Source organism: Ranitomeya imitator, chromosome 5 (assembly GCF_032444005.1).
Source record: "Ranitomeya imitator isolate aRanImi1 chromosome 5, aRanImi1.pri, whole genome shotgun sequence".
In the NCBI taxonomy this organism is placed as follows: domain Eukaryota; kingdom Metazoa; phylum Chordata; class Amphibia; order Anura; family Dendrobatidae; genus Ranitomeya; species Ranitomeya imitator.
Genome location: NC_091286.1, coordinates 11141465 through 11168422, shown reverse-complemented (window position 1 = coordinate 11168422; position 26958 = coordinate 11141465). Strand labels below are relative to the sequence as shown.

The 26958-nt window shown below is 48.7% G+C and overlaps 1 protein-coding gene across 2 annotated transcripts in view; it reads right to left on the bottom strand.

The window, feature by feature from the left end:
* Nucleotides 1-273: 273 nt before the first annotated feature.
* ZFAND3 (zinc finger AN1-type containing 3) overlaps nucleotides 274-26958 on the bottom strand; it is a 203660-nt gene continuing 176975 nt past the window's right edge. Inside the window, exon 6 of one of the 2 annotated variants that reach the window (XM_069768298.1) lies at nucleotides 274-927. In XM_069768298.1, coding sequence (XP_069624399.1) covers nucleotides 773-927 — 155 coding nt within the window. In that variant the 3' untranslated portion in view covers nucleotides 274-772. The remainder of the gene's footprint in view (nucleotides 928-26958) is intronic. The other variant, XM_069768299.1, reaches the window with a different exon arrangement.

Sequence of the window (26958 nt, the reverse complement as noted above, 5' to 3'; positions counted from 1 at the left end):
CAACACTGTTACTGAGATCTGTTTGCCATGGCTAGTGTGCTGTGAATTAGGCTTATTCGACCACAAGGACCGTCACTTGGCAAATAGCAAACAAAAGCCAATCAGGTAGATCCCAGTCAGTCTGGTAGGGTACAGGGTGGGGCTATTGAGATGATAATGTCTGGCGGTCTGAGGAATATCGGAGTAACTAACCTGCTATTGGTACTAGGAAGGGGAGACCCCCGCCCAGTGAAATCCCTGATGCTGCTAACATAACAATACTCAGACGCAGGACACGAGTGACCACTGGGACCTCCACTAACGATGCCATGTGACATTGGACGATCGGCATGAGCCCAACTTTTATTTATAATTTATGATTTTTAAGGGCCAACATGAAAACAATGGGTGAAGACGATGGGGAGATGGTCCGACCGGAAAAAACGGGATTGGAAAGAGACAAAAACAATTATTATTACTTAAATCAGTGGAATGGGGAGAAAATATATATATATATATATATATATAAATGATCACAATGATAAAGATTAAATAAATTCCTGGAGCTTTCATCATGGACAACAGCCACCGTCCGGCCACTACCATCTTTCCTCTAGATAAAGTACCTGCGGGGTTCTCATAAAACGAAAAAAACAAAACAAAGAAGAAGGAACCTGATTGGCTGTAGTCTGTGACTTGCTCAGTAGTGAGAGCCTGCTTGACATTGTCCTAAATAAGGCTAACATTAGTGAACTAATAGAAACAGCATTTGGTTGTAGGAGGTTGGTGGCACTCAGGAACAGCCCTCGCCGATACGCTGGCAGGACCTGCCCACTTTGCGGTCAAGCTTCACCATCTTCAGAATGGCCTCTTCGCGTCCGCGGCCCATGTGGTCGAACGTGCAATCGTGCTGCTCCGGGAGACGATGTAACATACAGAAAACATAACCTGGGAGAGAAAAAAAAAATAGATTTGTAACCCCCCCCCAGAAAAATAGATTTCAGAAATATGCCCTTTCCTCACAAAACATCACGACCGACACAAAAACACAAGGAAATGGTTAATAAAATCTCATCCGAGGTGAGAAACCGGCATTTACATATTTCATTTTTATGAGGCTCAACTGCCAAGAAAAATTAAAAAATACCCCGTACGGCAGCTGCCAAGTAAACGGGGGAGCGGTGTGCGATCCAAAGCGTGATATATGCGGCTGATCGGGCCGTATAACACACAGGTGGACACTTGTCAACCTCCTCATAATCCTGTAATGTTATATGACAGATTGTTATACACTGATGATCGGAAATGCGCCAGGAAATCCTTCATCGCCTCCTAATGCAGCCACGAACCGCGATATGTAGCCGGTGGTTTGTACGAGTCCAACAGGAGTAAATGTCTGACGCTACGTACGTGAAAGTATGGGGCTCAAAATGTGTGGGCTCTGCTCCACACCCCCTGTGTATTCAGGATCCCCTACCCAGCCTTCCCTTCTATCGGGAGTAACGCAGCTACCACCATGTCATCCTTTCAGGAGCAAAGGAGTTTGGGAAAATGACTTCATTCTGGCGACAAAGTAACCTCCACTTCCCACAACGCTTGATAGAAAATGTATCAGACAGTTACCACTTCCTTCTATCCATCGAGGACAACTGACACTATGTCCTCCATTCAGAAGTAAAGGACCTCCACTTCCCACAACCCTTGGATAGAAAATGTATCAGACAGTTACCACTTCCTTCTATCCATCGAGGACAACTGACACCATGTCCTCCATTCAGAAGTAAAGGACCTCCACTTCCCACAACGCTTGGATAGAAAATGTATCAGACAGTTACCACATCCTTCTATCCATCGAGGACAACTGACACCATGTCCTCCATTCAGAAGTAAAGGACCTCCACTTCCCACAACCCTTGGATAGAAAATGTATCTGACAGTTACGCACATCCTTCTATCCATCGAGGACAACTGACACCATGTCCTCCATTCAGAAGTAAAGGACCTCCACTTCCCACAACCCTTGGATAGAAAATGTATCAGACAGTTACCACTTCATTCTATCCATCGAGGACAACTGACACCATGTCCTCCATTCAGGAGTAAAGGACCTCCACTTCCCACAACCCTTTTATAGAAAACGTATCAGACAGTTACCACATCCTTCTATCCATCGAGGACAACTGACACCATGTCCTCCATTCAGAAGTAAAGGGCCTCCACTTCCCACAACCCTTGGATAGAAAATGTATCTGACAGTTACCACATCCTTCTATTTATCGAGGACAACTGACACCATGTCCTCCATTCAGGAGTAAAGGACCTCCACTTCCCACAACGCTTGGATAGAAAAATGTATCAGACAGTTACGCACATCCTTCTATCCATCGAGGACAACTGACACCATGTCCTCCATTCAGGAGTAAAGGACCTCCACTTCCCACAACGCTTGGATAGAAAACGTATCAGACAGTTACCACTTCCTTCTATCCACCGAGGACAACTGACACCATGTCCTCCGTTCAGGAGTAAAGGACCTCCAATTCCCACAACCCTTGGATAGAAAATGTATCAGACAGTTACCACTTCCTTCCATCCATCGAGGACAACTGACACCATGTCCTCCATTCAGGAGTAAAGGACCTCCACTTCCCAAAATGCTTGGATAGAAAATGTATCAGACAGTTACCACATCCTTCTATTTATCGAGGACAACTGACACCATGTCCTCCATTCAGGAGTAAAGGACCTCCACTTCTCAACGCTTGGATAGAAAATGTATCAGACAGTTACCACATCCTTCTATCCATCAAGGACAACTGACACCATGTCCTCCATTCAGAAGTAAAGGACCTCCACTTCCCACAACCTTTGGATAGAAAATGTTTCAGACAGTTACCACATCCTTCCATCCATCAAGGACAACTGACACCATGTCCTCCATTCAGGGAAACCAGTGACTCGGAATGTGCTCCAGTTCTGAAGTACGACAGATGCCACTGTTCGCTGTTCAGGAAGGTATTTCCCAATTAAAGACTCAAAATGCGTGAATTCTGCATCACGTCTATTAGGCCATGGTGTCTCCCCACTTTTCTACACCCCCACATTGATAATATCAGACAGTTACCATTTCCTTCTGAGGGAGTATGACTCTTAACATTACGTTCTCCATTCAGGTCAATGCTTCACAGCTCAAAACGCGTTAAAGTCCCGCAACCTCCCCTGACTGTATCAGACAGTAACCATTTAGTGCTGTTCGAATATGACACCAGGTAATAAATTCAGAAAAAGTAGTGACTCGAACCACGTAAAGTTGCATCATGCGTGGTGCCATTAGTCCATTCTGTATGTCACAGACAATAGTGACGGATTACAAACTGTCGTTGACAGCCGCGTATGGACACGTGAGACAAAGAAACACAAGGAAAACTAAGGAAAACATGCTTTTGTCTGCAGATTCTTTCCTGCCAAGACATCAGGTTTTACTGCAGAAAAACACGCTGAAAAAACACCCAGTGTGAACTTACCTTAAATGTTCAATAAGAAGTTATTGGATTTAAAAAAAAAAAAACTTGCGTCATGCGGATTAAGCACCGCAACTACCTCCCCCCAATTCCCTCTTAGGAAATGTATCAGTCACCACTCCGCTCTGTTGGATTCAGAATTAAAGACTCTAAAAGCGTGAAAGCTGCATCATGCAGATTAAGAGACACGACTGCCACCCTCCCCCGACACCCATGGAGACGGTGTCAGACAGAGTCATCTGTCACACTCCATCAGACGGATGTGGTAACTCGCCTGATGCAGTTTCCATGGAGTTGGAGGGTGTTGCGTGACATGCAGTGACTTTACAACTTCGAGTCACTAATTCTGAAGACAACATACTTACCATTTTCTCCTCCTGATGGACGATGACAGATGACGCGGTGGTCACGTTTCATCAGTTTCTCGCAGAATTTTGATGTACAAATTGTTTGAAATGTCACAACAGTTTTGAGTGACTGAGTTGTGCAAAAAGTTGCCACCTGTGGCATTTCTATGCCAGTCGTGCACCATTGGGGGAGGAAAGACACGGACGAGCACCACTGGAGGGAGGGGGAGCAATCGAGCACCGTTGGGGTGGGGAGACGCAGACAAGCACCGTTGGGTAGACGCGGACAAGCACCGTTGGGTAGACGCGGACAAGCACCGTTGGGTAGACGCGGACAAGCACCGTTGGGTAGACGCGGACAAGCACCGTTGGGTAGACGCGGACAAGCACCGTTGGGTAGACGCGGACAAGCACCGTTGGGTAGACGCGGACAAGCACCGTTGGGTAGACGCGGACAAGCACCGTTGGGTAGACGCGGACAAGCACCGTTGGGTAGACGCGGACAAGCACCGTTGGGTAGACGCGGACAAGCACCGTTGGGTAGACGCGGACAAGCACCGTTGGGTAGACGCGGACAAGCACCGTTGGGTAGACGCGGACAAGCACCGTTGGGTAGACGCGGACAAGCACCGTTGGGTAGACGCGGACAAGCACCGTTGGGTAGACGCGGACAAGCACCGTTGGGTAGACGCGGACAAGCACCGTTGGGTAGACGCGGACAAGCACCGTTGGGTAGACGCGGACAAGCACCGTTGGGTAGACGCGGACAAGCACCGTTGGGTAGACGCGGACAAGCACCGTTGGGTAGACGCGGACAAGCACCGTTGGGTAGACGCGGACAAGCACCGTTGGGTAGACGCGGACAAGCACCGTTGGGTAGACGCGGACAAGCACCGTTGGGTAGACGCGGACAAGCACCGTTGGGTAGACGCGGACAAGCACCGTTGGGTAGACGCGGACAAGCACCGTTGGGGGGGAGAAGCGGTCGAGCACCATTGGGGGGGGAGAAGCGGTCGAGCACCGTTGGGGGGAGAAGCGGTCGAGCACCGTTGGGGGGGAGACACAGATGAGCACCACTGGGGGGAGATGCGGTCGAGCACCGCTGGGAGGGGGGGACGCAGTCGAGCGCCCCCTCTTACTTTACGCTATGACTGGAGCAACATTTCTTGCAGCACGGCAGCTGAAAGCTGCACCAAATTCACAACGAGACCCACGTCTATAACTTCAGTGCACTGGTCATAAAGGCAGGTCTGCAAAACGCTAGTCATGATCAGTCGGGGCCGTGTCCTCCATTCAGACGGGCACTTCAGAATTAGTGACAACGTGTGTGCACCAAGCACAAGCACTTCAAGCCTCTCAGCCTCAGAAAATGTATCAGACAGTTACCATGTCTATCTACGCGAGTCTGACGAATGACACTTTGATCCATTTAGTTGAACTAGTGGCTTAAAACGTGTGAAAACTGTAAAAGCAATTCAAGCTTTGCATCTTTCCCAGGGAATAAAAGAAGTAGCGGAGGGACTCTGCCGGCTCGCTGCAGCTGCACATATAGGCTGCAATCAATATCTTCCTCAACAGACTTTGGACCATCGCTGGTCATTCGTGGCTGGATTAGGAAAATTGTTGATGCAGAAATGGCTACCAGTGCAGCCCACCCAGGCACCCAGCCCCATCCCCCACACCGCCACATAACTAGGTACGGCAAGGTGACAACACCCGTGTGAGCTAAAGGCCATACTGGTTGTCAGCCAGATTTCCAGGATGAAGGGTTGATCTAACAGAGGTCCCTTTAAGTCCGTCGCCTGCATTTCACGTTATGTGGGTTTCAGTGCTGTGCGAATGCTTTGATCCATGGAGAAGCGTCTGCACAGCAGCGCTCAGTACAGGTTCCGGCCATTGCCCTCCAGATTCGTGGATCACATATCCTGTAATGTGCGCTGTACTCTGTGTGTAACCGACCGTGTTTGGCTCGTCTCGTAGAGCTTCAGCATCCGCTGCCGACAGATATTGCGGCCAGCTGGAGCCCGACCAGGACAATGGCCTTGGGCTTCACTGATTGAATCACACAGAAAACTGGCTGCAAAATCCACTCGACTAGAGAGCAAACACGGCAAAATAACCAAAAGTGAAGAAAAACTATCAAATCAAGAGACCATCACGAAAACAACATTTCTGTTATGTGCCATGTCTGATCTCGAGAGATACAGTTGTGGAATATGGTGTGGCGGTAAATGCATTCACACAACGGGTTGGTTGCTGGCCGGCTGGGTTGCTGGCCGGGCAGGGATGCTGGCCGGGCAGGGTTGCTGGCCGGGCAGGGATGCTGGCCGGGCAGGGTTGCTGGCCGGGCAGGGTTGCTGGCCGGGCAGGGTTGCTGGCCGGGCAGGGTTGCTGGCCGGACAGGGTTGCTGGCCATGGGAATGGCTGGCAGCTGCAGGTGGGAGAGGCAAATGTCAGCACAGGAATAGTCGCACTGGCAGGTCTGCATGTGACGCCGAAGCATGAGCCACTATTCTGCTAAAAGGAGGACATAATAGGAAGAGGTCAGGCACTGACATGGAGGCTGCTGGTGGTCCATGTGTAGAGGCTAGTGGAGGTCTGCTTGGCCTGTGAGGTTGGCATGTCCACCTGGGAGGCCGTGGTCGGGTGGATACAGGGTAGTGCCGGATAGGACATGTAGAGAAGTGGTGAACTGGAGTGTGGGAGTGTCTTCGCTATTGGAAAGGTTGGTCGTGGTTTGGATGCCATGACATGCAATGGCTTTACAAGATGCGGTGGGGCAGCTCAGTCGATAACCTTGGGGAAGGGAATCTGGCTGCAATGATAACAGTCAGGATACAGGAACATAGCTGGAATCATTACCACAAGCTACATGTAAAAGACTGGAGTCAGCAGACGAGAGAAAGCCATACTATGGGTAGCAAGCTAAGAGGGTCTGCACGGAGAAGACCCCACATCACTGTCAGGAATGCACAGGGACACCAGAATGCAATGTATGATGCAATTCTTGATGGGTGAAGACCAAGTGCTAGAAGGCACAAGAGACATCCCACCTGGTGGACACTATCATGGCAGCGGGGACAAACATGGAGGGAACTGGTGCTGGAATCAGGACAACTTTATTGAAGCCTATGAAAAAAATTGCATCGGAATGACAACGTCCAAAAGAAGTTTGCAGATTTTGTGAAACTTAGGAGCTGCTCATTGCAAAACCTGCACTGACCCATGAACACCTCCTGCCTGTTACTAAGGGGTCTGGAGAGATCCCCTCTAAGCACAGATTCTCCTTCTCCTCGTCCACCTATCTGGTGCCAGCCGGCAGTGATTGCAGCTCTGGGTAAAGGCAGAGTCTCCGCTTCTCTGATTTACAAGGTTTTGCCGGTTTCCAATTTCTGATTTGCTTTTCTGCAAGAATCAAAATAAGTTTCCCACACCTGGTAATGAAATTCAGGGACACCCTATAACACTCGCGGAGCTCGTGCACAAAATGTCAGGATGGTAACAGCAGTTGTGGGTTAGTGCGCTGCATACAGAAGGGGCGAGCGAGTAACGGGAGAGGCTCAAACAAGAAACCACTGAATGTGCCGCTCCCTGCCCATGAAAGTGTGCAGAGTCTATATAGAGTGCTGCAGTGTGTGCAGTGTCCAGTGAACATAGTGCGCGCAGTGTACATAGTGTATGGTGTGCGCAGTGTACATAGTGTGTGGTGTGCGCAGTGTAAACGCGCAGTGTAAACGCGCAGTGTATATAGTGCGCGCAGTGTACATAGTGTGTGGTATGCGCAGTGTATAGTGCGCGCAGTGTACATAGTGTGTGGTGTGCGCAGTGTAAACACGCAGTGTATATAGTGTGTGGTGTGCGCAGTGTATATAGTGTGTGGTGTGCGCAGTGTATATAGTGTGTGGTATGCGCAGTGTATAGTGCGCGCAGTGTACATAGTGTGTGGTGTGCGCAGTGTAAACACGCAGTGTATATAGTGTGTGGTGTGCGCAGTGTACATAGTGTGCGCAGTGTATATAGTGTGTGGTGTGCGCAGTGTACATAGTGTGCGCAGTGTACATAGTGTGTGGTATGCGCAGTGTATAGTGTGCACAGTGTACATAGTGTGTGGTGTGCACAGTGTACATAGTGTGCACAGTGTACATAGTGTGTGGTGTGCGCAGTGTACATAGTGTGTGGTGTGCACAGTGTACATAGTGTGTGGTGTGCACAGTGTACATAGTGTGCACAGTGTACATAGTGTGTGGTGTGCGCAGTGTACATAGTGTGTGGTATGCGCAGTGTATAGTGTGCACAGTGTAGATGCACAGTGTACATAGTGTGCGCAGTGTACATAGTGTGTGGTATGCGCAGTGTATAGTGTGCACAGTGTACAAAGTGTGTGGTGTGCGCAGTGTACATAGTGTGCACAGTGTACATAGTGTGTGGTGTACGCAGTGTACATAGTGTGTGGTATGCGCAGTGTATAGTGTGCACAGTGTACATAGTGTGTGGTATGCGCAGTGTATAGTGTGCACAGTGTAGATGCGCAGTGTACATAGTATGTGGTATGCGCAGTGTATAGTGTGCACAGTGTACATAGTGTGTGGTGTGCGCAGTGTACATAGTGTGCACAGTGTACATAGTGTGTGGTGTGCGCAGTGTACATAGTGTGTGGTATGCGCAGTGTATAGTGTGCACAGTGTAGATGCGCAGTGTACATAGTGTGCGCAATGTACATAGTGTGTGGTATGCGCAGTGTATAGTGTGCACAGTGTACATAGTGTGTGGTGTGCGCAGTGTACATAGTGTGTGGTGTGCGCAGTGTACATAGTGTGTGGTATGCGCAGTGTATAGTGTGCACAGTGCAGATGCGCAGTGTACATAGTGTGCGCAGTGTACATAGTGTGTGGTATGCGCAGTGTATAGTGTGCACAGTGTAGATGCGCAGTGTACATAGTGTGCGCAGTGTACATAGTGTGTGGTATGCGCAGTGTATAGTGTGCACAGTGTATATAGTGTGCGCAGTGTACATAGTGTGCGCAGTGTATATAGTGTGTGGTGTGCGCAGTGTACATAGTGTGCGCAGTGTACATAGTGTGCGCAGTGTACATAGTGTGTGGTGTGCGCAGTGTACATAGTGTGCGCAGTGTATATAGTGTGTGGTGTGCGCAGTGTACATAGTGTGCGCAGTGTACATAGTGTGCGCAGTGTACATAGTGTGTGGTGTGCGCAGTGTACATAGTGTGCGCAGTGTACATAGTGTGTGGTGTGCGCAGTGTACATAGTGTGCGCAGTGTACATAGTGTGCGCAGTGTACATAGTGTGTGGTGTGCGCAGTGTAAACGCGCAGTGTATATAGTGTGCGCAGTGTACATAGTGTGCGCAGTGTATATAGTGTGTGGTATGCGCAGTGTATATAGTGTGCGCAGTGTACATAGTGTGTGGTATGCGCAGTGTATAGTGTGCACAGTGTAGATGCGCAGTGTATATAGTGTGTGCATACTATACACTTGGTACAGTGTACACAGTGACATTGTGTTGTACATATTGTGTATAATATGCAGTTTATCTGTGGTGTGCTGCACCGCGCAGGGTTTATAGTGTACTGTGCTTATAGTGTATGTACATTGTGTACAGTGCACACTAGGTACACTGGGTGTATATTCCACTATGTACACTACCAATCAAAAGTTTAGGGTCACTAAGAAATGTCCTTATTTTTGAAAGCAAAGCAGTTTTTTCCAATGTAGCTAACATTAAATGATTCAGAAATACACTCTATACATTGTTAATGTGGTAAATGACTTCTAGCTGCAAACGTCTGGTTTGTAATGCAATATCTTCATAGGTATATAGAGGCCCATTTCCAACAACCATCACTCCAGTGTTCTTATGGTACTTAGTGTTTGCTAAGGCTACGTTCACATTTGCGTCGTGCGATGTTGCGTTGGAGACGCAACGCACAACACAAACAAAAACGCAACAAAACGCACGCTAAAACGCAGCGTTTTGCGACGCATGCGTCCTTTTTTGCCGAATTTTGGACGCAAAAAAAAAGCAACTTGCTGCGTCCTCTGCGCCCTATGCTTGCGGCAAAAAAAATGCATGCGTCGCAAAGCATGTCCATGCGCCCCCCATGTTAAATATAGGGGGGCATGATGCATGCGTCGCCGCGGTTGCGCCCGACGCAACGCAAATGTGAACGTAGCCTAACTGTGTAAGAAGGCTAATGGATGGTTACAATACCCTTGAAAACCCTTGTGCAAGTATGTTAGCACAGCTGAAAACAGTTTGGCTGATTAGAGAACCTATAAACCTGACCTTCCTTTGAGCTAGTTGAGCTTTACATTTGTTGGTTCCATTAAACTCTCAAAATGGCCAGAAAAAAAGAACTTTCATGTGAAACTCGACAGTCTATTCTTGTTCTTAGAAATGAAGGCTATTCCATGCGAGAAATTGCCAAGAAACTGAAGATTTCCTACGACGGTGTGTCCTACTCCCTTCGGAGGAGAATACATTAGTCTGTAGTTTGAGAAATCGACGCCTCACACGTCCTCAACTGGCAGCTTCATTAAATAGTACAAAACGCCAGTGTCAACGTCTACAGTGAAGAGGCGACTCCGGGATGCTGACCTTCAGGCCAGAGTGGCAAAGAAAAAGCCATATCTGAGAGTGGCTAATAAAAGGAGAAGATTAACATGGGCAAAAGAACACAGACATTGGACAGAGGAAGACTGGAAAAAAGTGTTATGGACAGACAAATCCAAAAGTTGAGGTATTTGGATCACACAGAAGAACATTTGTGAGAATCAGAACAACTGAAAAGATGCTGGAAGAATGTGACACCATCTGTCAAGCATGGTGGAGGTAATGTGATGGTCTGGGGCTGCTTTGTGGCTGGTAAAGAGGGAGATTTGTACAAGGTAAAAGGGATTTTGAATAAGGAAGGCTATCACTCCGTTTTGCAACACCACACCATACCCTGTGGACAGCGCGTGAGTGCAGCCAATTTCATCCTACAACAGGACAATGACCCAGAGCACATCTCCAAATTATACAGGAACTATTTAGGGAAGAAGCAGCAGCTGGTATCTATCTGGAATTGAGCGGCCAGCGCAGTCACCAGATCTCAGCCCCATTGAGCTGTTGTGGGAGCAGCTTGACCGTATGGTACCAAAAAGTGGCCATCAAGCCAAACCAACTTGTGGGAGAGTCCTGGAAGCATGGGGGGAAATGTCTCCAGATGACCTCAGCAAATTAACTGCTAGAATGCCAAAGGTCTGCAATGCTGGAATTGCTGCAAAGGAGCATTCTGTGATGAAAGCAAAGTGTGAAGGAGAAAATTATTATTTTAAATAAAAATCTTTTTTTCGAACCTTGTCAATTTCTGGACTAGATTTTTAAATCATTTGATTAATAAAAGTTTTCATGGAAAACACAAAATTGTCTGGGTGACCCCCAAAATTTTGAACGGTAGTATATACACTGTGTATGTTCTGGGCTCAGTGTGTAATGTGCATACTGTGTGCACGGTGTATATTGTGTACATTGTGTATAATGTGTAAAATGTGTAATGTGTAATGTGTATACTGTGTACGCTGTGTATAACGTGTGCATTGTGTATATATTGTATATGTGTATACTGTGTACATTGTGTATAATGTGTACATTGTGCATACTGTGTATAATCTGTATACTGTGTGCATTGTGTATGTGTATATTGTATATAATGTGTATGTGTATATAATGTGTATACTGTGTACAATGTGTGCATTTTGTATGTGTATATTGTATATAATGTGTATACTGTGTACATTGTGCATTGTGTATGTGTATATAATGTGTATACTGTGTAGAATGTGTGCATTATGTATGTGTATATTGTGTATACTGTGTACATTGTGCATACTGTGTATAATCTGTATACTGTGTACAATGTGTATATTGTATATAATGTGTATACTGTGTACAATGTGTAATGTCACCGGCCCAGGCAGACGCAGCAGTTGCAGCGCAGGTGGAGCAGTTCTCAGTTCAGTCACGTCAGTCCTGTGCTTTCCTCCAGGAGCCGGGCAGGCGGCAGCGATATTACCGGACTCACACTGATCTGTTCTGCGCTGATTTTACAAACACACCGCCTTTTAACTCTGCTGGTCTCATTTTCTGTAGCAGTTTCAATTTAAACGATTTCTTAAGTGCACGGCTCGTGGGCAGCTCCTACCATCTAAAGTCACCTTCCAGCTCAGGAATAAGAAAAGTAATATTTTAACAGAGACCTGGAAATCGGGAAAATAAGGACTGAAAGGAGAATGTGCCAAGCGCCATTAGTACACAGCAGGGGGAAATCACAGGTCCGAGCGCCACCAGTATACTACAACACTGCTAGGTGGGATCACAGGTCCGAGCGCACCAATATACTACAACACTGCTAGGTGGGATCACAGGTCCGAGCGCCACCAATATACTACAACACTGCTAGGTGGGATCACAGGTCCGAGCGCCACCAATATACTACAACACTGCAAGGTGGGATCACATGTCCGAGCGCCACCAGAATACTACAACACTGCAAGGTGGGATCACAGGTCCGAGCGCCACCAATATACTACAACACTGCAAGGTGGGATCACAGGTCCGAGCGCCACCAATATACTACAACACTGCTAGGTGGGATCACAGGTCCGAGCGCCACCAATATACTACAACACTGCAAGGTGGGATCACATGTCCGAGCGCCACCAGTATACTACAACACTGCAAGGTGGGATCACAGGTCCGAGCGCCACCAATATACTACAACACTGCAAGCTTCAGGAGGCTAATTTGCATATTCCAGGTGCCTTCTGGGAGAAGCGAAGTCTCCCTAAGCTAGAAGATCGTTGGGTACAGCCGGGACCAGCTGCTTCGAAAGCCTCACCAAACCAGGGATTCAAGCTTCAGGAGGCTAATTTGCATATTCCAGGTGCCTTCTGGGAGAAGCGAAGTCTCCCTAAGCTAGAAGATCGTTGGGTACAGCCGGGACCAGCTGCTTCGAAAGCATCACCAAACCAGGGATTCAAGCTTCAGGAGGCTAATTTGCATATTCCAGGTGCCTTCTGGGAGAAGCGAAGTCTCCCTAAGCTAGAAGATCGTTGGGTACAGCCGGGACCAGCTGCTTCGAAAGCATCACCAAACCAGGGATTCAAGCTTCAGGAGGCTAATTTGCATATTCCAGGTGCCTTCTGGGAGAAGCGAAGTCTCCCTAAGCTAGAAGATCGTTGGGTACAGCCGGGACCAGCTGCTTCGAAAGCCTCACCAAACCAGGGATTCAAGCTTCAGGAGGCTAATTTGCATATTCCAGGTGCCTTCTGGGAGAAGCGAAGTCTCCCTAAGCTAGAAGATCGTTGGGTACAGCCGGGACCAGCTGCTTCGAAAGCATCACCAAACCAGGGATTCAAGCTTCAGGAGGCTAATTTGCATATTCCAGGTGCCTTCTGGGAGAAGCGAAGTCTCCCTAAGCTAGAAGATCGTTGGGTACAGCCGGGACCAGCTGCTTCGAAAGCATCACCAAACCAGGGATTCAAGCTTCAGGAGGCTAATTTGCATATTCCAGGTGCCTTCTGGGAGAAGCGAAGTCTCCCTAAGCTAGAAGATCGTTGGGTACAGCCGGGACCAGCTGCTTCGAAAGCATCACCAAACCAGGGATTCAAGCTTCAGGAGGCTAATTTGCATATTCCAGGTGCCTTCTGGGAGAAGCGAAGTCTCCCTAAGCTAGAAGATCGTTGGGTACAGCCGGGACCAGCTGCTTCGAAAGCATCACCAAACCGCGCGCCGTACGGCGCGCGAATTTTTGCCTGTAGGACATTATTGCAAGAGAGCTTGGCTGAGTAGATTACACAAGAAGGAAAACACACAGCAAGTCAGCAGGATCTAGGAGCAACATGGCAGATGTGACAACCTACATGGTGAGCTGCAGCATGTGCTACATGTTCACAGATCGACCAGAAGAAGAATCCAATTTCACCTGTCAGAAGTGTAGACTAGTGGCCCTTTTAGAAGAAAAGGTGCGGGGTCTGGAAGAAAGAATAGCAACTTTGAAACTCATCAAAGAGAATGAAGACTTTCTAGACAGAACAGAAGCATCTCTACTGGTCACAGAAGGTGCAAAAAGTGTCAGAGAACCTCCAAAAGCAGATGAGTGGAAGCATGTGACCAAAAGAAGCAAGAAGACCATGGAGAAATCACCAACCACACAACTGAAGAACCGATATCAAATCTTTGTAGAGGATGAAGATGGCACACCTAAGAATGAAGCAATACCAGCAAGCAAAAAAGAAAAGGGCACACAGCAACAAGTGACAGCAAAAAGTACAGCCAAGAAGCAACGAAGAGTGGTGGTGGTGGGAGACTCACTACTGAGAGGCACAGAAGCAGCCATCTGCAGACCGGACATAACTGCAAGAGAAGTATGCTGCCTTCCAGGTGTGATGATCAAGGATGTGACCGATAGGATACCAAAGCTCTTCAGCTCCAAGGACGTCCACCCATTTCTTCTGATACATGTTGGCACCAATGACACGGCAAGGAAGGACCTACCGACAATCTGCAAGGACTTTGAAGAGTTGGGGAAGAAAGTAAAGGAACTGGATGCACAGGTAGTTTTTTCTTCTATCCTTCCAGTAGACGGGCATGGCACCAGGAGATGGAACAGGATCCTTGATGCAAACAACTGGCTAAGACAATGGTGCAGACAACAAGGATTTGGATTCCTGGACCACGGTGTGAATTACTTGTACGATGGACTCCTCGCCAGAGACGGACTACACCTCAACAAACCTGGGAAACACACATTCGCCAGAAGACTCGCTACACTCATCAGGAGGGCGTTAAACTAGAAGAAGAGGGGACGGGAAGAAAAACATTAGACTCGAACAAAGACGACCCAGGAAAACATACTCAGAAGGGAGGTAAGAACATTTCTAAAACAATCCACAGTGAGGAGATTGGAACAAAACAACAGTTGCATGCTCGCAAACGCCAGAAGCCTGACAAACAAGATGGAAGAACTAGAAGCAGAAATATCTACAGGTAACTTTGACATAGTGGGAATAACCGAGACATGGTTAGATGAAAGCTATGACTGGGCAGTTAACTTACAGGGTTACAGTCTGTTTAGAAAGGATCGTAAAAATCGGAGAGGAGGAGGGGTTTGTCTCTATGTAAAGTCTTGTCTAAAGTCCACTTTAAGGGAGGATATTAGCGAAGGGAATGAGGATGTCGAGTCCATATGGGTTGAAATTCATGGAGGGAAAAATGGTAACAAAATTCTCATTGGGGTCTGTTACAAACCCCCAAATATAACAGAAAGCATGGAAAGTCTACTTCTAAAGCAGATAGATGAAGCTGCAACCCATAATGAGGTCCTGGTTATGGGGGACTTTAACTACCCGGATATTAACTGGGAAACAGAAACCTGTGAAACCCATAAAGGCAACAGGTTTCTGCTAATAACCAAGAAAAATTATCTTTCACAATTGGTGCAGAATCCAACCAGAGGAGCAGCACTTTTAGACCTAATACTATCTAATAGACCTGACAGAATAACAAATCTGCAGGTGGTTGGGCATTTAGGAAATAGCGACCACAATATTGTACAGTTTCACCTGTCTTTCACTAGGGGGACTTGTCAGGGAGTCACAAAAACATTGAACTTTAGGAAGGCAAAGTTTGAACAGCTTAGAGATGCCCTTAATCTGGTAGACTGGGACAATATCCTCAGAAATGAGAATACAGATAATAAATGGGAAATGTTTAAGAACATCCTAAATAGGCAGTGTAAGCGGTTTATACCTTGTGGGAATAAAAGGACTAGAAATGGGAAAAACCCAATGTGGCTAAACAAAGATGTAAGACAGGCAATTAACAGTAAAAAGAAAGCATTTGCACTACTAAAGCAGGATGGCACCATTGAAGCTCTAAAAAACTATAGGGAGAAAAATACTTTATCTAAAAAACTAATTAAAGCTGCCAAAAAGGAAACAGAGAAGCACATTGCTAAGGAGAGTAAAACTAATCCCAAACTGTTCTTCAACTATATCAATAGTAAAAGAATAAAAACTGAAAATGTAGGCCCCTTAAAAAATAGTGAGGAAAGAATGGTTGTAGATGACGAGGAAAAAGCTAACATATTAAACACCTTCTTCTCCACGGTATTCACAGTGGAAAATGAAATGCTAGGTGAAATCCCAAGAAACAATGAAAACCCTATATTAAGGGTCACCAATCTAACCCAAGAAGAGGTGCGAAACCGGCTAAATAAGATCAAAATAGATAAATCTCCGGGTCCGGATGGCATACACCCACGAGTACTAAGAGAACTAAGTAATGTAATAGATAAACCATTATTTCTTATTTTTAGGGACTCTATAGCGACAGGGTCTGTTCCGCAGGACTGGCGCATAGCAAATGTGGTGCCAATATTCAAAAAGGGCTCTAAAAGTGAACCTGGAAATTATAGGCCAGTAAGTCTAACCTCTATTGTTGGTAAAATATTTGAAGGGTTTCTGAGGGATGTTATTCTGGATTATCTCAATGAGAATAACTGTTTAACTCCATATCAGCATGGGTTTATGAGAAATCGCTCCTGTCAAACCAATCTAATCAGTTTTTATGAAGAGGTAAGCTATAGGCTGGACCACGGTGAGTCATTGGACGTGGTATATCTCGATTTTTCCAAAGCGTTTGATACCGTGCCGCACAAGAGGTTGGTACACAAAATGAGAATGCTTGGTCTGGGGGAAAATGTGTGTAAATGGGTTAGTAACTGGCTTAGTGATAGAAAGCAGAGGGTGGTTATAAATGGTATAGTCTCTAACTGGGTCGCTGTGACCAGTGGGGTACCGCAGGGGTCAGTATTGGGACCTGTTCTCTTCAACATATTCATTAATGATCTGGTAGAAGGTTTACACAGTAAAATATCGATATTTGCAGATGATACAAAACTATGTAAAGCAGTTAATACAAGAGAAGATAGTATTCTGCTACAGATGGATCTGGATAAGTTGGAAACTTGGGCTGAAAGGTGGCAGATGAGGTTTAACAATGATAAATGTAAGGTTATACACATGGGAAGAGGGAATCAATATCACCATTACACACTGAACGGGAAACCACTGGGTAAATCTGACAGGGAGAAGGACTTGGGGATCCTAGTTAATGATAAACTTACCTGGAGCAGCCAGTGCCAGGCAGCAGCTGCCAAGGCAAACAGGATCATGGGGTGCATTAAAAGAGGTCTGGATACACATGATGAGAGCATTATACTGCCTCTGTACAAATCCCTAGTTAGACCGCACATGGAGTACTGTGTCCAGTTTTGGGCACCGGTGCTCAGGAAGGATATAATGGAACTAGAGAGAGTACAAAGGAGGGCAACAAAATTAATAAAGGGGATGGGAGAACTACAATACCCAGATAGATTAGCGAAATTAGGATTATTTAGTCTAGAAAAAAGACGACTGAGGGGCGATCTAATAACCATGTATAAGTATATAAGGGGACAATACAAATATCTCGCTGAGGATCTGTTTATACCAAGGAAGGTGACGGGCACAAGGGGGCATTCTTTGCGTCTGGAGGAGAGAAGGTTTTTCCACCAACATAGAAGAGGATTCTTTACTGTTAGGGCAGTGAGAATCTGGAATTGCTTGCCTGAGGAGGTGGTGATGGCGAACTCAGTCGAGGGGTTCAAGAGAGGCCTGGATGTCTTCCTGGAGCAGAACAATATTGTATCATACAATTATTAGGTTCTGTAGAAGGACGTAGATCTGGGTATTTATTATGATGGAATATAGGCTGAACTGGATGGACAAATGTCTTTTTTCGGCCTTACTAACTATGTTACTATGTTACTATGTTACTATGTCCGAGCGCCACCAATATACTACAACACTACAAGGTGGGATCACAGGTCCGAGCGCCACCAATACACTACAACACTGCAAGGTGGGATCACATGTCCGAGCGCCCCCAGAATACTACAACACTACAAGGTGGGATCACAGGTCCGAGCGCCACCAGTATACTATAACACTGCAAGGTGGGATCACAGGTCCGAGCGCCACCAGAATACTACAACACTGCAAGGTGGGATCACAGGTCCGAGCGCCACCAATATACTACAACACTACAAGGTGAGATCACAGGTCCGAGCGCCACCAATATACTACAACACTGCAAGGTGGGATCACATGTCCGAGCACCCCCAGAATACTACAACACTGCAAGGTGGGATCACAGGTCCGAGCGCCACCAGTATACTATAACACTGCAAGGTGGGATCACAGGTCCGAGCGCCACCAGAATACTACAACACTGCAAGGTGGGATCACAGGTCCGAGCGCCACCACAATACTACAACACTGCAAGGTGGGATCACAGGTCCGAGCGCCACCAGAATACTACAACACTGCAAGGTGGGATCACAGGTCCGAGCGCCACCAGTATACTATAACACTGCAAGGTGGGATCACAGGTCCGAACGCCACCAGAATACTACAACACTGCAAGGTGGGATCACAGGTCCGGGCGCCACCAGTATACTATAAGGTGGGATCACAGGTCCGAGCGCCACCAATACACTACAACACTACAAGGTGAGATCACAGGTCCGAGCGCCACCAATATACTACAACACTACAAGGTGGGATCACAGGTCCGAGCGCCACCAATACACTACAACACTGCAAGGTGGGATCACAGGTCCGGGCACCACCAATATACTACAACACTGCAAGGTGGGATCACAGGTCCGAGCGCCACCAATATACTACAAGGTGGGATCACAGGTCCGAGCGCCACCAATACACTACAACACTACAAGGTGGGATCACAGGTCCGAGCGCCACCAATATACTACAACACTGCAAGGTGGGATCACAGGTCCGAGCGTCACCAATATACTACAACACTACAAGGTGGGATCACAGGTCCGAGCGCCACCAATACACTACAACACTGCAAGGTGGGATCACAGGTCCGAGCGCCACCAATATACTACACTACTGCAAGGTGGGATCGCAGGTCCGAGTGCCACCAATACACTACAACACTGCAAGGTGGGATCACAGGTCTGAGCGCCACCAGTATACTACAACACTGCAAGGTGGGATCACAGGTCCGAGCGCCACCAATACGCTACAACACTGCAAGGTGGGATCACAGGTCCAAGCGCCACCAATATACTACATCACTGCAAGGTGGGATCACAGGTCCGAGCGCCACCAATACACTACTGCAAGGTGGGATCACAGGTCCGAGCGCCACCAATACACTACAACACTGCAAGGTGGGATCACATGTCCGAGCGCCCCCAGAATACTACAACACTACAAGGTGGGATCACAGGTCCGAGCGCCACCAGTATACTATAACACTGCAAGGTGGGATCACAGGTCCGAGCGCCACCAGAATACTACAACACTGCAAGGTGGGATCACAGGTCCGAGCGCCACCAATATACTACAACACTACAAGGTGAGATCACAGGTCCGAGCGCCACCAATATACTACAACACTGCAAGGTGGGATCACATGTCCGAGCACCCCCAGAATACTACAACACTGCAAGGTGGGATCACAGGTCCGAGCGCCACCAGTATACTATAACACTGCAAGGTGGGATCACAGGTCCGAGCGCCACCAGAATACTACAACACTGCAAGGTGGGATCACAGGTCCGAGCGCCACCACAATACTACAACACTGCAAGGTGGGATCACAGGTCCGAGCGCCACCAGAATACTACAACACTGCAAGGTGGGATCACAGGTCCGAGCGCCACCAGTATACTATAACACTGCAAGGTGGGATCACAGGTCCGAACGCCACCAGAATACTACAACACTGCAAGGTGGGATCACAGGTCCGGGCGCCACCAGTATACTATAAGGTGGGATCACAGGTCCGAGCGCCACCAATACACTACAACACTACAAGGTGAGATCACAGGTCCGAGCGCCACCAATATACTACAACACTACAAGGTGGGATCACAGGTCCGAGCGCCACCAATACACTACAACACTGCAAGGTGGGATCACAGGTCCGGGCACCACCAATATACTACAACACTGCAAGGTGGGATCACAGGTCCGAGCGCCACCAATATACTACAAGGTGGGATCACAGGTCCGAGCGCCACCAATACACTACAACACTACAAGGTGGGATCACAGGTCCGAGCGCCACCAATATACTACAACACTGCAAGGTGGGATCACAGGTCCGAGCGTCACCAATATACTACAACACTACAAGGTGGGATCACAGGTCCGAGCGCCACCAATACACTACAACACTGCAAGGTGGGATCACAGGTCCGAGCGCCACCAATATACTACACTACTGCAAGGTGGGATCGCAGGTCCGAGTGCCACCAATACACTACAACACTGCAAGGTGGGATCACAGGTCTGAGCGCCACCAGTATACTACAACACTGCAAGGTGGGATCACAGGTCCGAGCGCCACCAATACGCTACAACACTGCAAGGTGGGATCACAGGTCCAAGCGCCACCAATATACTACATCACTGCAAGGTGGGATCACAGGTCCGAGCGCCACCAATACACTACTGCAAGGTGGGATCACAGGTCCGAGCGCCACCAGTATACTACAACACTGCAAGGTAGGATCACAGGTCCGAGCGCCACCAATACACTACAACACTGCAAGGTGGGATCACAGGTCCGAGCGCCACCAATATACTAAATCACTGCAAGGTGGGATCACAGGTCCGAGCGCCACCAATACACTACTGCAAGGTGGGATCACAGGTCCGAGCGCCACCAATACACTACTGCAAGGTGGGATCACAGGTCCGAGTGCCACCAATACACTACAACACTGCAAGGTGGGATCACAGGTCCGAGCGCCACCAGTATACTACAACACTGCAAGGCGGGATCACAGGTCCGAGCGCCACCAATACACTACAACACTGCAAGGTGGGATCACAGGTCCGAGCGCCACCAATATACTACATCACTGCAAGGTGGGATCACAGGTCCGAGCGCCACCAGTATACTACAACACTGCAAGGCGGGATCACAGGTCCGGGCGCCACCAATACACTACAACACTGCAAGGTGGGATCACAGGTCCGAGCGCCACCAATATACTACATCACTGCAAGGTGGGATCACAGGTCCGAGCGCCACCAATACACTACTGCAAGGTGGGATCACAGGTCCGAGTGCCACCAATACACTACAACACTGCAAGGTGGGATCACAGGTCCGAGCGCCACCAGTATACTACAACACTGCAAGGTGGGATCACAGGTCCGAGCGCCACCAATACACTACAACACTGCAAGGTGGGTTCACAGGTCCGAGCGCCACCAATATACTACATCACTGCAAGGTGGGATCACAGGTCCGAGCGCCACCAATACACTACTGCAAGGTGGGATCACAGGTCCGAGTGCCACCAATACACTACAACACTGCAAGGTGGGATCACAGGTCCGAGCGCCACCAGTATACTACAACACTGCAAGGTGGGATCACAGGTCCGAGCGCCACCAATACACTACAACACTGCAAGGTGGGATCACAGGTCCAAGCGCCACCAATATACTACATCACTGCAAGGTGGGATCACAGGTCCGAGCGCCACCAATACACTACTGCAAGGTGGGATCACAGGTCCGAGCGCCACCAATACACTACAACACTGCAAGGTGGGATCACAGGTCCGAGCATCAACAGAGCATTGCAGAGGGATCACAAGACTAAGCGCTCTCTCAGAGTCATCTGTCACCACCGCCCAGCAGTCAGAAACGGGCTGCTTCTGGAAGATTTCATATTATGTCTGGTTTTGCAGCTCAGCTCTATTGTAATACATGGGGACCGGGACTTGTCTGCCTTCTCCTTTCTTTTGGTTGTGGATGATATTGCAGCTCAATACCATTCATGTGAATGATGCCAAGGTGCAGTACCGCACACAGCCTGTCGACATGGATGGCGCTGTATGTTGAAAACAAAAGTTTCCATATTTTTCTAAACCTGGGCAACCTCCAATACAGCAGTGCACAGACTGCCATAAACCGTGACTATGGTCTGCAGACTCCTTCCCTTTCAGCATCCAGGGGTCTAGCACAGCAACTGGACTTGGCGCAGCGCTAGCGCAGAGCAAGAATCCTAAAAATTAGCTATTCCCCCGGACGCTCCCGCTCGGCTGGGTGAGGGCGCACTACTCATCCTACAAATTGCTCTTTTGAAGATCAAAGCCGAGCGGAATTTGTCTGTATGCGCAGCAGATGAGATTGTAATTTAATGAATTTCTCCCTCCTTCACTTGGCAGCGTTCCCGTAGTGGGCTCCAGGGCCAAGACTCACGGACGACGAAGTACAAAAAAACCCAGGGAGGTGTAAAGACTGGGGGGCGGGGGGCCTGGTGGCTTCGGCTCTCCTGAGCTCCCTCTTTGGCTTTAATTGGCACCTCATTAAAAAGTAATGAAAATGACATCTTCTGTTCTCGCTGCTTCGGGCTCCGAGGGCTACAGAGGGGCCGAGCGCAATTCACAACACGTTCAATTTATAAAGCAAAGCCTCTTAAGCATTATTTATGAGCCGCGATTTCCTGCCAGAGCCTAATAACCTGTAATAGGGGCAAAGCTGCTCCTCCGCCTCTGTGGCCCCGCAGGCCTTATACTGGGCTCACACCCAGGGCCCCAGTGCACGGTCCCCATGACCAGACTATACCTTCACTTGTCCAGTCTCTTATGCTTACAACCCTCCCTGATTGCACAGCTGAGGGTTTGTTACAATGTACCGTCCTACGCTACACACATCTCTCTCCTGTCCTGACGCTTCTCACAATGTATCAGTGCAGGTAAAATGTATCAGTCTGGTTTCCAGAAGTTTAGTTCCCAGGGGATTGTCTAGACTGGATACAATTGTAAGGGTAAGTGCACACGTCAGGATTTCTTGCAGAAATTTTCCTGACAAAAACCGGACATTTCTGCCAGCATGCGTTTTTTTTTGCGTGTTTTGACGCGTTTTTTGTGCGTTTTTTCCCAAATGCTTAGAATTGCGGGAAAAACGCAGAAAATCCGCAAAAATAATGAACATGCTCATTTTTTTTACCGCGATGGGTTTTTTTTGCGGAAAAAAACGCATCCATGTGCACAAAACATGCAGAATGCATTCTAAATGATAGAATGCATAATGTATGCGTTTTTAATGAATTTTTATAGCGTTTTTAGCGCGAAAAAAAAAACGCGAAAAAATTTGAACGTGTGCACATAGTCTAACAATCCTTCAGCTGTGAGTATTAGGTCAAATTGGGTTTCAGTCTTGTTGCATAAGTTTCATTATAAGGTGCTTACATAGGAATGGACAATTTCTTTAAGTGCTGCCCTGCCCCATGTGCATCAGACAAGAGGATACAACCCAGGTAAACAGCACTTTGTGTAAAAAAAAGACCCAGACCCTGGGCTTCTCATGATTACTGTGGGGCTGAAGACAGGACCCTGGGCTTCTCATGATTACTGTGGGGCTGAAGACAGGACCCTGGGCTTCACATGATTACTGGGGGCTGAAGACAGGACCCTGGGCTTCTCATGATTACTGTGGGGCTGAAGACAGGACCCTGGGCTTCACATGATTACTGGGGGCTGAAGACAGGACCCTGGGCTTCTCATGATTACTGTGGGGCTGAAGACAGGACCCTGGGCTTCACATGATTACTGGGGGCTGAAGACAGGACCCTGGGCTTCTCATGATTACTGTGGGGCTGAAGACAGGACCCTGGGCTTCACATGATTACTGGGGGCTGGAGACAGGACCCTGGACTTCTCATGATTACTGTGGGGCTGGAGACAGGACCCTGGGCTTCTCATGATTACTGTGGGGCTGAAGACAGGACCCTGGGCTTCTCATGATTACTGTGGGGCTGAAGACAGGACCCTGGGCTTCACATGATTACTGGGGGCTGGAGACAGGACCCTGGACTTCTCATGATTACTGTGGGGCTGAAGACAGGACCCTGGACTTCACATGATTACTGGGGGCTGGAGACAGGACCCTGGACTTCTCATGATTACTGTGGGGCTGAAGACAGGACCCTGGGCTTCACATGATTACTGGGGGCTGGAGACAGGACCCTGGACTTCACATGATTACTGGGGGCTGGAGACAGAACCCTGGGCTTCACATGATTACTAGGGGCTGGAGACAGAACCCTGGGCTTCACATGATTACTGTTGGCTGGAGACAGGACCCTGGGCTTCACATGATTACTGGGGGCTGGAGACAGAACCCTGGGCTTCACATGATTACTAGGGGCTGGATACAGAACCCTGGGCTTCACATGATTACTGTTGGCTGGAGACAGGACCCTGGGCTTCACATGATTACTGGGGGCTGGAGACAGAACCCTGGGCTTCACATGATTACTAGGGGCTGGAGACAGAACCCTGGGCTTCACATGATTACTGTTGGCTGGAGACAGGACCCTGGGCTTCACATGATTACTGGGGGCTGGAGACAGGACCCTGGACTTCACATGATTACTGGGGGCTGGAGACAGAACCCTGGGCTTCACATGATTACTAGGGGCTGGAGACAGAACCCTGGGCTTCACATGATTACTGTTGGCTGGAGACAGGACCCTGGGCTTCACATGATTACTGGGGGCTCCAGACACGACCCTGGGCTTCTCATGATTACTGTGGGGCTGGAGACAGGACCCTGGGCTTCTCATGATTACTGGGGGGCTGGAGACAGGACCCTGGGTTTCTCATGATTACTGGGGGGCTGGAGACAGGACCCTGGGTTTCTCATGATTACTGTGGGGCTGGAGACAGGACCCTGGGCTTCACATGATTACTGGGGGCTCCAGACACGACGCGGCTTCACATGATTACTGGGGGCTGGAGACAGGACCCTGGGCTTCTCATGATTACTGTGGGGCTGGAGACAGGACCCTGGGCTTCTCATGATTACTGGGGGCTGGAGACAGGACCCTGGGCTTCTAATGATTACTGGGGGGCTGGAGACATGACCCTGGGCTTCTCATGATCACTGGGGGGCTGGAGACAGGACTCTGGGCTTCTCATGATTATTGGGGAGCTGGAGACAGGACCCTTGGCTTCTCATGATTACTGGGGGGCTGGAGACAGGACTCTGGGCTTCTCATGATTACTGGGGGGGGGGGGGGGGGCTGGAGACAGGACGCTGGGCTTCTTATGATTACTGTGGGGATGGAGACCAGATCCTTGTCTTCTCATGAATTACTGGGGGGCTGGAGACAGGACTCTGGGTTTCTTATGATTACTGGGGGGGGGGGCTGGAGACAGGACCCTTGGCTTCTCATGATTACTGGGGGCTGGAGACAGGACCCTGGGCTTCTTATGATTACTGTGGGGCTGGAGACCAGATCCTTGTCTTCTCATGAATTACTGGGGGGCTGGAGACAGGACCCTGGGTTTCTCATGATTACTGGGGGCTGGAGACAGGAGCCTGGGCTTCTCATGATCACTGGGGCTGGGAACAGGACTGGGCTTCTCATGGTTGGTCATAGGACCCTGGGCTTCTCATGATTACTGGGGAGGGGGGAGGGAGACCGGACCCTGGGCTTGCCATGATTACTGGAGACCGGACCCCGAGCTTGTCAGGATTACTGGAGACCGGACCCCGAGCTTGTCAGGATTACTGGAGACCGGACCCCGAGCTTGTCAGGATTACTGGAGACCGGACCCCGAGCTTGTCAGGATTACTGGAGACCGGACCCCGAGCTTGTCAGGATTACTGGAGACCGGACCCCGAGCTTGTCAGGATTACTGGAGACCGGACCCCGAGCTTGTCACGATTACTGGAGACCGGACCCCGAGCTTGTCACGATTACCGGAGACCGGACCCCGAGCTTGTCATGATTACCGGAGACCGGACCCCGAGCTTGTCATGATTACCAGGGAGCAGGAGACCAGACCCTGGGCTTGTCACGATTACTGGAGACCGGACCATGGGCTTGTCAGGATTACTGGAGACCGGACCCTGGGCTTGTCATGATTACTGGAGACCGGACCCTGGGCTTGTCATGATTACTGGAGACCGGACCCTGGGCTTGTCATGATTACTGGAGACCGGACCCTGGGCTTCTCATGATTACTGGAGACCGGACCCTGGGCTTGTCATGATTACTGGAGACCGGACCCTGGGCTTGTCATGATTACCGGAGACCGGACCCTGGGCTTGTCATGATTACCAGGGAGCAGGAGACCAGACCCTGGGCTTGTCACGATTACTGGAGACCGGACCATGGGCTTGTCAGGATTACTGGAGACCGGACCCTGGGCTTGTCATGATTACCAGGGAGCAGGAGACCAGACCCCGAACTTGTCATGATTACTGGGGGGAGGGCGCATGAGATAGGACTTTGGGCTTGCCATGATTTTTCAGGGCTGATGAATACTCCGGTAATGTCGGGGGTTATCTGGAGATCCGCCACCCGGGGATTCCTCTACTCTACAGTGCTGCAGTATATAGCAAATTAATGATACACATTTATCTCATTAAAATAATTTTTGGCTTTGGGGAAAATCATTTTGATGAATGTTTAATGGTAATTTATGAGCTGTAATCAGGAGGGTGATAATAGTGCAGAGCAGTGACCTGAGAAATGAGGCCGAGGGAAAGCGCCCGGTGGGGAGCGGGGAGGTCTGTGCAGAGAGCTACATCATCCGTTATTTCCCATCTTACATTGCAGCCAAATATAAACACTAAATTAGTCATTTTGCACCATTCTGAGTTAATCGCGACATGTACTTTAGTCACTACCAAAGCTGCATTCAAAATATTCTACAATAATCACAATAGAGAACCAGAACCGGAACCAGTTACACTCCAGTCACATCTAGAGCTGTATTTACAACTCTAATCCTCCTGACACATTCAGAGCTGCACTATTAACACTCACAATTCCCATACTCCAGTCACATCTAGAGCTGCATTTACAATTCCCACACTCCAGTCACATTCAGAGCTGCAGTCACAATTCCTACCCTGTGTCCGGCCTATGCTCCACATTTCTCGCAATGCATTGCATCAGCAGGGAGGGATTTGAGAACCTTCAGTCTTAAAGCA